At 32.8% G+C, this 13,535-nt stretch overlaps 2 protein-coding genes across 2 annotated transcripts; both read right to left on the reverse strand.

Annotated features, from left to right (window-relative positions):
- Window positions 1-2,756: 2,756 nt before the first annotated feature.
- Window positions 2,757-3,767, reverse strand: LOC107419149 (glycine-rich protein 5-like). The gene has a single exon (XM_060820020.1). It carries the CDS (start codon window positions 3,545-3,547, stop codon window positions 3,011-3,013), a length of 537 nt encoding a protein of 178 aa, XP_060676003.1. The 5' UTR covers window positions 3,548-3,767; the 3' UTR covers window positions 2,757-3,010.
- Window positions 3,768-6,692: 2,925 nt separating this feature from the next.
- On the reverse strand, window positions 6,693-7,638 carry LOC132799945 (glycine-rich protein 5-like). Its single transcript, XM_060812671.1, has one exon. The coding sequence runs from the start codon at window positions 7,446-7,448 to the stop codon at window positions 6,963-6,965; it is 486 nt and encodes a 161-aa protein (XP_060668654.1). The 5' UTR covers window positions 7,449-7,638; the 3' UTR covers window positions 6,693-6,962.
- Between the last annotated feature and the right edge of the window lie 5,897 nt (window positions 7,639-13,535).

The following is a 13,535-nucleotide window of genomic DNA, read 5'->3' on the forward strand; positions in this document are numbered from 1 at the left end:
TTTAAGGACGAGTGGACGGAAATAACATAAAATAAAGTACATTTGTTGAATAGGCCGAAGAGATGAGATTATGGTGAATAAACCAGAGAACCTTGCTACAAGGGTCAGCAGATTAATTCTTTTTCTTTACCATATCAATAAAAAAATTTGAGTAATATCATATAAAGTTGAACTAATAATGACAGGTAGGAGGGCAAGTTCTAGTCAAAGCTTCATATATATATATTTAGTTTGATTTAGTTTTGTTTGGTTCCCAAGAATAAGCTCCAACTAATGGTTCCCAGTTGTTCATATATACCCAAAATGTATTTTCCTCAATTTACCTTGTTTTAAAATTCTCTGTTTGACAAACAAACTCCATAACATGCAAATGCAACGAATTTTTATACGTATCACTTCTTTGGAGATGAGCTATTTTCTGTCCTCACAAAATCAAAAGCAGTTGTTTTGTCATCTGATGGGGATCTATTTCTTGTGCAGGGTGCTACATATATAACAAAGAGGCTGACCGCCATTGGAGAAATCAATGGCTGGAATATTGGTCGTGCTATTCAGCGATGAAATAGGCATATTGACACTTAACAAGCTTCATAATGGACAAAAATATGATTAAGGATTACAATCTTGCTTCTTTTGAATTGGTTTTTTAGTCTTTCATGGCATAGCATTAAAAAAAGAAAACAGCATCACATTAAGGGAAAATTCAGCGCATCTTTCTAAGTAATATCAGATCTGCTGGAACTTTATATTCTCTCTTATTCTCAAAGACCAATGTCTTCTCTGCTAAATTGAAATCATGTATTGCAATGACAGGTATTCGCTAAAGGTGTTGACAAAAGGATATGGTTGTACTTTATGGCTGCAAGAGCATGAAGATAGTATTTTATGTGGCTGTGTTATTATTTAGATGATGTGGATTGAATAATTAGGCGTCATAAGTTAAGATAAAAGTTTGAATTGATGGACTACATATTATGTGGCAAAATGACTATCTTTTCAAAATTTTGTGGTAAACTGACCATCAATCTTTTGAAATTTTTATGCACCAGGATGATCATCATGATCCAACCATTTAGAAAAAAAAAAAAAAAATTATCCAACTTTTAAGGAATAGGTAGATCCAACTGTCATGGAAATATGAAAATAAAAAATCTAGAAGCTTTGAAGTCGTTCTTGCTAAATATCCAGGTGATAGTGGGGTTAGTGTCATAAACCATTAATTCCTTGGGTTCAATTATTCAATTTCCTTTTCAAATGTTTAAATATTGCAACTTTATATTATATATATATATATATATATATATACACCATCAAATAGAATATATGGCACATGATCATGCTTATCAACATAGCATATTATCTACTCTAATCAAGAGCTAGATTGCTAGATAATAATGACACACGCACACACACACACACACACACACATATATATATATATATATGAAATAGATAATAATGGTACACATGTATGCAGTAATTAAAAATTGTTTTATAAAATTAATCTGCCTGACCTTCTTTTGTTTTTTTTTTTTGTTTTTTTTTTGTTTTTGTTTTTGTTTTTGTTTTTTTTTTTTTATAATTTTTTGGCGAACACTTACCTCTGTTTTGTTAAGTTGAGGATGCGCGTTTACTTATTTAAATCAATATAATAATAATAATAATAATATATGATTATTTATTTACATTTTAAATATATGTTAGATGAAGAAGATTTTTCATATATGTTGGTCAGCGATGGTGTAGACATCGAATTGCTTATTAAATTTATTAATACAATAATATGGTAAAATAATGTGTCAATTATTAGTTGATAATCAATATTAACATAAATATGGAGAAGTAAATATCATTGAATATATAAATAAATTCCAAATACAAACAAAGTATTGCAATATTATTTCTTGTATGATTTGGTAAATAAATATGATAAACACTTTAATGTATTTAGCATTAATATTATTGATATATTGATTAAAAATTAATACTATAGCCAATCCAACCCACGTAAACTTTTTTTTTTTTTTTTTTTGGGGGGGGTTGAAAACCCACCTAAATATTAAATCCTTGAGTTTTTTTGCATACATCACCACAGTTCATCAGCATCTGAAAACTATCAGTGTCACTGAAGAGTTTGTATGTGTTTTGTTAAGGAAACAAATCATCAAGAGATGAATGCCAATAATTAAAAGTGCAAAATTATGAAAGAACTGGGAGCAAATTGTTACTATATATCAAAGATGCATCAGTTATAACATTGGGGTTAGCTTAGTAATATGCCCTTCATATATACCTGCCCATAGCCATTGTGAGTTTGAATCATACCTCTTCCTTTTACATTATAGCGTAATTCAGAAGGATTTAAAAAAAAAAAAAAAAAATATCATGCGTGCAACTTTCCAAGAGAAAACATAAGTGACTTTTACAATCTTTCTATAGAAATTAATTGCTATGTTTCATTTTGTAAGCAATATAACAGAGCGCATTGTATTTGTTTTAGGGTTGATCAAGTACCATAAATCAACAACGAATAGTACTATATATTTGTATTTATTCTCATCTCTTTCTTTTTTTCTTTTTCTTTTTTTTTAAATTTTTTGTTCACATTTAGGTATATGATCATAAAACATAGGTGGAAGAGAAAGAGGAATTTTTTTTGCTTCTTTTTCATTTTTCTTTCTGGAAGAAAGGACAAGCCAATTAAATTCAACGTCATTAGTTTATCAAAGAAAAATTCTTAATCGAAAAGGAAGAAGTTAAGAAAGAGATATAAATATATTAAATTTATTCTTCTAATAGAGTAGACAATACAATTAATTAATACTAATATAAACTTTGAGAACTTAACAAACTAGCTGTGAAGCAAGCATACGACATGAATATATGATCCATTTGGTTTGAATTGCAAGACGCAGGACTCGAAACAGTTTTGACGGTACGTCTACTTTATTTATTTAATTATTTCACAAACAACAGAGCCTTTGCCAAATCCTGCTCCAATCCCTTCACTTCAACCCGACCCTGATATTGCCCGAGACCCAGCACGTGACCCGGCTTCAGAACCTGCCTCAGAACGCGCACCACCAGACCCAGAACGAGCTCGAGACCCAGCATGAGACCCAGCTTCCGAGCCTGCACCACCTGACCCACCTCGAGACCCAGCATGGGAACCAGCATGAGACCCAGCTTCCGAACCTGCTTCAGAGCCTGCACCACCAGACCCGGATCCAGCATGAGACCCGGCATAAGATCCAGCTTCAGAGCCTGCACCAGACCCAGAACCAGACCTTGAACTGGAACCAGATGATGAAGACGAACTTGACCCGGATCCGGACCCAGATCCGGATCCTGCTCCAGCACCTGATCCACTGCCTCCTCCTCCTAAGCCGATGCCAACCCCAGCTCCAATTCCAACTCCCAAACCACCACCACCACCACCACCAAGATCAATTCCCAGGTCCTTCCTCGCAACTCGGCATTCGGATACCATAACCAACGTACCAAGTAGAAACAGTACAAGAAGCGCTACAGACCTCAACGCAACCATGTTTAATTTGGAGTGATCAGATGGAAACTAGAAGAAAGTACGTAGAGCTAGTAGTACTACAACTAGTAGTAGCCCTGAGGCTTTAGAGAGTGACAGAGAAATGGGCTCAAATGAAGGCGCTGAGTGAAAGGTGTATATGTTAAGGAAGGCTTGGTGAGATAGAGGTTATATTTATAGACGATCTTGAACATGGGTTGATATTGTTTATCTTCATTATATGTTGTACACACACACACATATATATATATATATATATATATATATGTATGATTGATTGAGATCATATTGTTTCTATAATTGGAAGTGGAAGTGGAAGTGATGATGTATCATGTGGCTTAGTGCTAGAAAGATTTTGACGTCCAAAATTCATGGCTGAGAAAAGTTGATTGTTTTGAAGTTTGACACGGTTTGGATAAGTGACCGACCAACCACGTATTTGTATCCCACTCACTATAGTGGACCAGCAAAGACACTGGGCCACTGGCCACCGCTAATGCTTTTTCAGTCCACCCTCCACATGCATGCCTCATAGAGTTGGTAATAATTTATATGTGTGACTCAACTATGAAGATATATTTATGTATAACTATGAAGATATATATATATATATATATATATATATATATATATATATATATATATATTAACACATGTTATTTATAGATGACAATCTTCATCTTCTTTTTATTGCTTTTATCTGTAATCCGTTAATAATAAATTTTCACTTCATCTTAAAAAGTTTAGTTATTATATTTTATTTAATTTTTTTTATTTCTTTGTTAATGATTAAATGAGATGGCGTTATATTATTAGTTGGAAAGAAAAATGTAAAAGATGAGGTAGAAGATCTAATTTCATTATTTGTTTAATTAAAAATAAAAAAGTCACCAAATTTATAATAATATATATGATGCGAAATAGCTAATTAACTTTAAAGAAAAAAAAATCTCTTATTAAATACATTTTTTTAAGATTACAATTTTATGAAATATAATAAAATCATTAATTATGGCTGAAGGAAACAAATTTTGTGAGTTTTTCAATTTTCATTTACCAACTCAAAGAAATAGTTTCAGCTTCTATAATAATCCTATCTTTGAAATGTTAAAAATAAGCCTGTGTATATTATTATTATTCTTACTATGTTGTCAATTACTATTCTTTCTTTTTTGGATAGTATTCAACTTTGTATTTTCAAAGTATACAATATATATGTGTGTGACATGACCAATATATATTTATATATAATACACAAACTAATAATGGTGCTATAAACATTAAAATGTTTACTAAAACTATTTACCAAGTTACATTTGTCAATATATATTATTGGTAAATATATCTATATAATTTAAATATGGATAAATAAATTTTTAAATAGATAAATAAATAAAAAACAAATCAATCAAAAATTATTACATTATTTTATAAATAAATATGGTGAATATTTAGGTAAATCTAGTATTATATATATAAAAAGATATTTCATAATCAACATTCACGTTGATATATTTATATATATATATATATATATATATATATATATATATATTTATAGTTTTGATGTAATTGTTATCCAGCTCAATTTATAGTGTTAGATATTGGTGTGGTACAAAACTAAATGCGGGTAAAAAAAAAATGCATCAATTTTTCAATTTTTATAAAGAAAAATTCAGTGTTATTTAAATATCACATGTAAATTTAATTAACTTTCATTAAAAAAAATTATTTTTCTTACTTTTTTAATATTAAAAATAAAATAAAAATATTTTAAATTAATATTGTCATATATATCGATCACATCCTTAAATAGTCAATAATAAAAGTGAATTAAATAGCTCACTAAATCATATATATATATATATATATAATATGTATAAATAATTTTATTTTATTAGGCAACACCTCTGGTATAAGTGGTTACACACATTCCACCAATTTTAGTGGAAAGTTATTTCCTAAGGTCTTATTAGATTGATCTGGTGCTAAATCCCCTTCCCTAATTTATTAAAAAGGGAAAAAACAAAAATCCCAGTTTTTCTTCTACATCTAACAATGTTGGTGGGATAAACTAAGCAACATTGCCCAGTAGAAAACTATGGTATAAATATATATTAACGAGTTAACGGTGTATGGTACAATTATGTATCAAACGTAACACAATTTACTGAGACTTTGAGTTTGATAAAAACACCAAGTTACAATCTATAATAATCAAATTAAATACGGTGCAATACAATATAATACAACCAGGACGAATAGGAAACGGAAACTACTCTTTTTATTTTGGGATTTGAGTAGGTAAAGGCAGCAGGACCGGCAACACGAACAACAAAACCAAGCATACAGAAAAATAATACGTTTGAGATACGACTTAAGACCAAAAAGAAAGAAAGAAAAAGATAATTGGCAAAGTCATAGTAAAGGCCACTAGGTGCTTCCGCCGAAATATATACTTAAACTTTGATTGCTATTGTCTCCTAATAATTATAATAGTCTTAAATGATTAAAACATAACTAGTAATTGTAGATTCATATTTTGTTTGGATTGTGGATCAATGATATCTACAAAGAGAATATATATCAAAAACCATTTGTAATGAAGCTATCAAATAACCAGCCTTTTTTTTTTGTCAAATGAATAGATGAACAATAAAAGTACTGTAATAGTAAAATTCATTTCAATTTCTATCTTTTGAAGTTACTTTGTTATCCATATTCGTAGTCTTGGTCCAATTGTACAACGCATTGAAAATAAATTTTCCTACTCTTCAAGTTTTAATGTGTTAAATTTTAATTTAAAAAATGTTGTTTTGTTACCCATATATATTTCATTTTTGTGAGTATGCATGTATCATTTGTTTTTACTGCTCATATAATTATTCCTATAATTATGCTTATGTGTCTTTTGTAAAGCTTTATAAAAAAAATTCAGATTTATTTGCATTTCTCATTCTTTTATTTTTTATTTTCTTATTCTGAAGTTATTTTAATTTGGTTCTCGGAGTGAACCTTTATAAGTGAAATGGACATCCCAAATAAATTTCATTTTGTTGTTTGGATAATGAGAAAAAGTATATGATAAACGGTTCCTAGCTTGAATTCCAACAATCATTTCCTTGTATATCCAATAAAAAAAAAACACTTATATTGTAGGTAATTTTTTTATTTTTATACTCAAATATTATATTTTACATTCATGGGAACCGTTAGAAGTCGGAAATATAATGAAACATAAAATTGAAGCATAACGACGACCATTACTAAATAAATAATCTTCCTGGACCACACAATATTTGGATGTAACCGTCAGACACAGAAACTCGATAATTTTCACAATCTACTTTATTTATAATACACAATGGTAACACGCATCATTAGACCATTAATTTGGTTCTGCTCCACCTCCTTCAATTTAATCCGACCCAGATACTGCCCGAGACCCAGCACGTGACCCGGCTTCTGAACCCGCCTTAGATCCCGCACCACCAGACCCAGATCGAGCACGAGACCCAGCATAAGACCCAGCTTCTGAACCTGCCTCGGAGCCTGCACCACCAGACCCGGAACCAGCTCGAGACCCAGCATGGGACCCGGCATATGATCCAGCTTCGGAGCCTGCACCACATGATCTAGAACTAGAACTGGAACCGGACGATGAAGATGAACTTGATCCGGAGCTAGACCCGGATCCAGATCCAGATCCAGCACCTGCTCCAGAGCCTGAGCCACTGCCACCTCCTCCTAAGCCAAGGCCAACACCAGCACCAACTCCAACTCCTAAACCACCACCACCACCAAGATCAACTCCCAAGTCCTTTCTTGCAACTCGGCATTCGGATACCATAACCCATGTGCCAAGAACCACGGCAAGAAGAGCTAGAGACCTGAATGCAACCATATTTTGGTAATGGAATGAAGAAAGTAATGAAGCTAAGCTAAGCTAGCTCTGAGGCTTAAAAGAGACAATTGGAAACAAAGAGTCGAAGTGACAGAAGGTCGTATGATGAGGAATTTGCGTATAGCAAAGTGTGAGAGGTATTTATAGTTGTTGATCGAATATGGAGATTTCCATACTACATGATATGCATTAATGCATGATCAATAAGGTGCATATTTAATTCGAAAGTGGAAATTGGTGATGTGGGTTTGTGTTAGATTTTGGTGGACCAAATTTGTGGTTGAAATTAGAAGCTGATCATAGATTTGAAGATATATTAAGGTCGGTTTTGACAAGTGTTTTGCAATTGACCGAACTTTATATATATTAGCTTTACGTAGTATTCATTCCCACTTACTTGCACTGGTCCCAGTAATTCTTTCCGTCCATATCGGTACAAATACACATATGCCTTGAGAGTAGTTGACAAAAATTTGGAGGTTGCCTTGTGGCACAATTATTTTATTAAAATCCAAAATCATCACCAAAGGGAATAATAGTTCGTCAATAAGTAGTTTCTCGAAAATCATATTCCTTATAATTTTATCTAAAATCCCTTTTGCTAAAACTTGTAACCGGTAGATCAGTGTTTTTGAAAAGATAAATTTTCAAAATAATTAATTCTTTATTTTTTAAATAAAAATTCATAAAATATTTTTAAAATATTTTTTCTATAGGAAATCAATGAAAAAACTTTATGAATAAATTTTAGTACTGTTTGTTATATTTTGAAAATGATACACATATAATAATGCGTTTTCTTATAGGGTAATTTTGGGCCACCAAAAGCCCTACACAATGATTAAAAACCAACACCACAAGTCCATATCAATATTCATATTTTACATACCAATCACACAACAGCAGCTAGAAAGAATGACAAGACGCATCCTGCAAATCGTCCCAGGAAACTTAGACCGTCCCATCTAAGAAAGTTCCATTAAACAATTTTTATGAAAAATCTATAAGCCAAACACATGCAAATAAAATATCACTTTGATATATATAGATAAAACCATAACAACATGTAACATGTAAGTCCCAACAACAGTCAACAACTATATATAGCACATCATACTATATGTCACAACTACATATATATATATACAATCTGTTTATGGTGCGGACGGTCCTTATGTAGACTACAATATTGGTGACGGTTTTTCATAGTATTGGTGATGATTTTCTAAAAAATCATCATTAATACTATAAAAAATTGTCACTAATACTGCGATCCTCATACGGACCGTTCTCACCATAGAATTTCCGTATATATATATATATATATATATATATATATATATATATAAATATAGTTACTATTGTGTCCATAATTAAGATTATAGTATTTTAAGAGTAATTATAAATTTGAACTATACAACTTATATGAATTTTAAAAAGTTAAAGATAAATCAAGGAAAGATAAATATTGTTTCTTCTATGAGATACGGAAATGAAAAGTGATGCAAAGGATAGACTATATGCTAAATGTCAAGACCTAGGAAAATGAGTTAGAAATAAATAAATTAATGCGAGATAAAGATCTCTTAGTATAGTGCATAGCATAGTAGGAAAATAATAATTTGTTATTGTAAACCTTCGTTTCAATACCTCATATTACCACCAATTTGAAAATTTTCCCTTTTAAAAGTATTTTACACAATCTAACTTGTACTCTAAATTAATATCATAAAACAGATACTTCATAATTATCCATTTAAAACATCATAAATTAATTCATCATAATTTAAATACTGGGCATAAAATAATATAAATATATTCATAAAAATATTTATTGAAATTATTGTAAAACAAAAATAAATAAAAAATTCAACAATGTACCATAGTATATAACTCTGTTAAGCAATACATAATGTCCCATAACACCACAAGACAGTAAAGAGGAACAAAGAAACTATAGAAATAACTCATCTCACGATCTTTAGCATCTTAAAGGCGTTGTGATAAGAAATAAATTATGGAAAAAACCTATCTTACAACCCTTAATATCTTAAAAGCATGGTGAAAAAAAAAATTGAATAACTCATCTCACAACCCTTTATGTCCTAATTTAAAAAAAAAAATTAATTTAAATAAACAAATAAATGAATAAATGGCTATAAAAACTCCAAAATGAAAATTACAATTAAAAAAGAAAAAGAAAAAACAACTTGTGGCACTTTAAGCCCGTTCCTCCTTAATAAAACATTATTTAATACTTTTTAATCAGGTGCAGATCCCTCCCACCCATTTAGAATGTATATGAATTATATATCAATGTTACAAGCTGTTAAAATATTCTATGAAATTATTTCATGACAATTATGATAGGTACTCACATCACATCCTGGTATTATTACTGGAATATGGGTGGCATTAATAGCTCCATTGCAATTCTAAAATAATAATAAAAGTGAAAACGATAATAATATCATCACAAAAAAAAAAAAAACAACAACAACACCAATAATACTAATAATATTATTATCATCATCATCGCTTACTTTTTGATAAGTAAAAAATCTTGTACAATCCTTTATTTTCATTGTGGATCCAAGTTTAGTCATCATATTAGTTGCAATTATATTCAATGCCTTTAAAATCTTACTGAAACTTTGGCTAATGGTATATTTTGATCGACCAAATGTTTTACGAATTGAGCAGTATCGAGAATTTTGACCAACAATCAATAAAAATGATGGTAGCATTTCTTCAACACAAACAAACCTTGTATTCTGTAACGGTGTTTTTATTTATTTATTTAAATCTCTAATAATGCTGCATAACTTTATAAACACATTGGGATACATTTTATATAGTTGTCGAAATTGTTATGGATCCTCATTCAATATTCTATGTATATAATCATATCCATTTATATTTCTTGGTTGCTTAGTTAATTGATGCTGAACAAGTTCATGATGCATTATAACTATATGCTTATTTAGCACATAGCGAATCGCTTGACATATTGTCATAAATGCATACCTAAAAGCTTCATACAATTCTTCTTCCATCTCTATTTATTCCACTTCTTATTTTTCATGGACTTCATCATTTTCATACATGTTTGAATGAGACTTATATGAATGGAACCACATGAGAAAAATCAAAATAAATAAGACACATGTCTTTGCATGTATCTAAATTGTACTAAAAAACATAGAATATCCTTTAATTATTTGTATATCTATTAGATTGGAAAAAAGATAGAATTAATAATAAAACAATAAAATTCATTATTACTTTAAGATGATAATAACAATGAAAAATAAACAAAACTAACAACGATAAAATTAATAATCCAAACACAATAAAATTCATTACTACTTCAAATTGATAAAAATAATGAAAAACTACATAAAACTAACAACATTAGTAAAATTAAAAATCCAAAAACAACATACTTCATTACTAGCTTAAAATTAGAAAAACAAACAAAAGTCATAAGGAAAAAAAAAGTTAAGTAGCATTCCAAAAATAATAGAATTTATCACTAATTATCTTTAACCCAAAAAAAAAAAAAAAAACTACTCATTCAATTTCAAAAAGAATCCAATTGGCTCGCTTTTCAAGTGTCATTTATAAGAATTCAATCTTCTTTACTCTATTATTTAGGATCTTAAGTGTTTTGAAACAGGTATGATTATCGACGTTTGGGATCTCCTTCCAAACAACTATCTCCAATGTCAAATGAATTGATAGTATTGTTGAGTTTATCAACAGTACGAGTTAGCTTGTGTAAAACATCATATTTGAGAACTACTATTCTACAATGAGCTAGACTATAACACTTCATATCGAATTGTACTGGAAAATTTTCATATTTTGACCAAGTTTAATAAGCGTTGACCGAGATTCACCAAGTAGGCTCTATGATTGACTTTTTATTGTGAGATAAATTTCACTTTGACCGAGACACTGTAACACCCCATCCCAAATCGCACCGGAATCCTTGCACGTTGACCGAGGTTGAACGTTGACCGAGTGGGTCAAAAGTTGACTTTTTGTTCTAGTTGGGATTTTGAGTTGACCAGGGTACCGTGGCGAAGTGAATGATGCTCCGAGTTCGTAGACTAGTAGCACGTCGAAAACGGGGCTACGGTTTGAAAGTTATGGGCAAAACAAGTTGCGGTCCAAACTGTCCAAGGGGTGCCAGAGTTGACTTTTTATTTATAGGGAAATGAGCTTTGACTCATGCATGGTTGTGAAGTGCTTGTCGATACGAGTTCACAGACTAGCGGCATACTTAAAACGGACATCCGGTTAAAAAGTTATGGACGCGTGAAGTTTACCGGATACCGTAATATTTTAATGTTTTTGAGTCAATGAACAGTGAAATGCCATGTGTCAGCTTCTGATTGGTCCATGTGGCATGAACAGTGTCACACAGTGTCTTTTATTGGATAAAATTATCAGGGAAGAGAGAGAAAGAGAGAGAGGAGAGAGAAAGAGAGAGAGAGTCCGACCGGCGCCGGAATTTTTCAAATTTTCCGACCGAATTACTATACACGCACTGGCCAGCAAGGTTCCTCTCCCCATTTCCGGCAAAACCTCAAATTTTCACGGCGATCGGCCGCCGGACGCGCCCGGATCGGACGTTCGAAGATCGGCGGCGAGTTGTTCCCTCCACCGCCAGCCACCGCCGATTGGCCCTTTTTCGGCCATTTTCCAGCCACACGCGCCTGACACCCTTCATCCTCTCCTCAAGTCCGGCCGACCCACCAAGTTTCACGGCCATCGGACCACCGACGTGCCGGGATCGGAGCGTTTTCCGACGAGGGGCTGGAAATCTTCAAACCGTGATTTCTCCGCCGTCCGGCCTCCGTTTGCCTCACCGCCGGTCCCGTTAGATTGCTCTCCCCACGATCTACAAATGTGCAAACAATCACAGCCAACGGCCGACGACGATTGCCGGTGACCGCGGCGGCTCGCCGGAAGTTACTGTTCCGGCGAGTACCCAGTTTTCCGGTCGGCTCTAGTCCACTGTGTTCGACCTCCTGAACCCGAATCCAGCATCCGTTTCCACCAATTCACGACGGTTTGGGAGAATTGCGGAACCGAAACCCGAAAAGCTTTCCGGCGAAATTCTGACCCCGTCGGGTCCGATCATCGGGAATTAAGACCGAATCTGTGATCACCATCACTCGAGCTTCGATTCGGTATATAACTCGTAATCTTTAGATATCGTTTGGTGTTCGCTCCCCGGGTACCCATTTGGGAATTACCCGAATAAAATATTAATATTTTTTGATTGGTGCACTGTGGTTGTTTAGGTGCGCGTACGAGTGACGGAGTTGATCCCGAGGAGGATCTTAGTTGATTTACGCGCTCAAGGTGAGTGACCCACCTTCAAAAATTATTTTGGGCAATTAATTATGTTTAATTGGTATTTAAATTATGCTCATGTGGTGTGATTTAATTGTGGTTTTATTGTGGTTTAATTTATTTATTATGCATGAGCAAAGTGTATTTGGGTTGTATTTGTACGTGGTTTTCAGTATTATTTTTTCGGGCATAATTGGGTTAAATATTTTACGAAAATATTTGTTTAAATTTTATAAATTATGCCCACGGTATTTTTATGGTTGCATCTCGTACTTTGAGAAAATTGTGGTTTGTTGGTTATCAATGTTTTGTAATGGTTTATTAAATAAAAATATGTGAGATGGTAAGTGTGAGAATTTAATGTATTTCCCACGGTAATTTTGGAAAACGGTACGGTTGGTTAATAATGTTTATTTTTAGACGCACTCATACAGTATTGGTGTTCTGGTGTATGGTGTATGGACACGTGGTAGCGCGCAGGTATTATGTGGTTTAGCGCGCGGTTATTACTTCACCCGTGAATTGCCATTGGACCGTGGGCAGGCAAGTTTGTTGTTGTGCACAGCCGCCCCCCTCCTTGGCCGGGTGATGGTTTCAGCAGCGGTACTGTCGGGACGCCGAAGTGCCGTTGCAGGTTTCTCTCTTTAACCCCCCGCCAATCGGTGCTCGGGACGCTGGGTATCGGAGGGCATCACCGGTATATGGTGTGGTGCGTCGGTG

This window comes from Ziziphus jujuba, chromosome 1 (genome assembly GCF_031755915.1).
Source record: "Ziziphus jujuba cultivar Dongzao chromosome 1, ASM3175591v1".
Classification (NCBI taxonomy): Eukaryota; Viridiplantae; Streptophyta; class Magnoliopsida; order Rosales; family Rhamnaceae; genus Ziziphus; species Ziziphus jujuba.

Coding starts and splice junctions, on each gene's coding strand:
- LOC107419149 (XM_060820020.1), bottom strand. CDS start 3,547: ATGGTTGCGTTGAGGTCTGTAGCGCTTCTTGTACTGTTTCTACTTGGT.
- LOC132799945 (XM_060812671.1), bottom strand. CDS start 7,448: ATGGTTGCATTCAGGTCTCTAGCTCTTCTTGCCGTGGTTCTTGGCACA.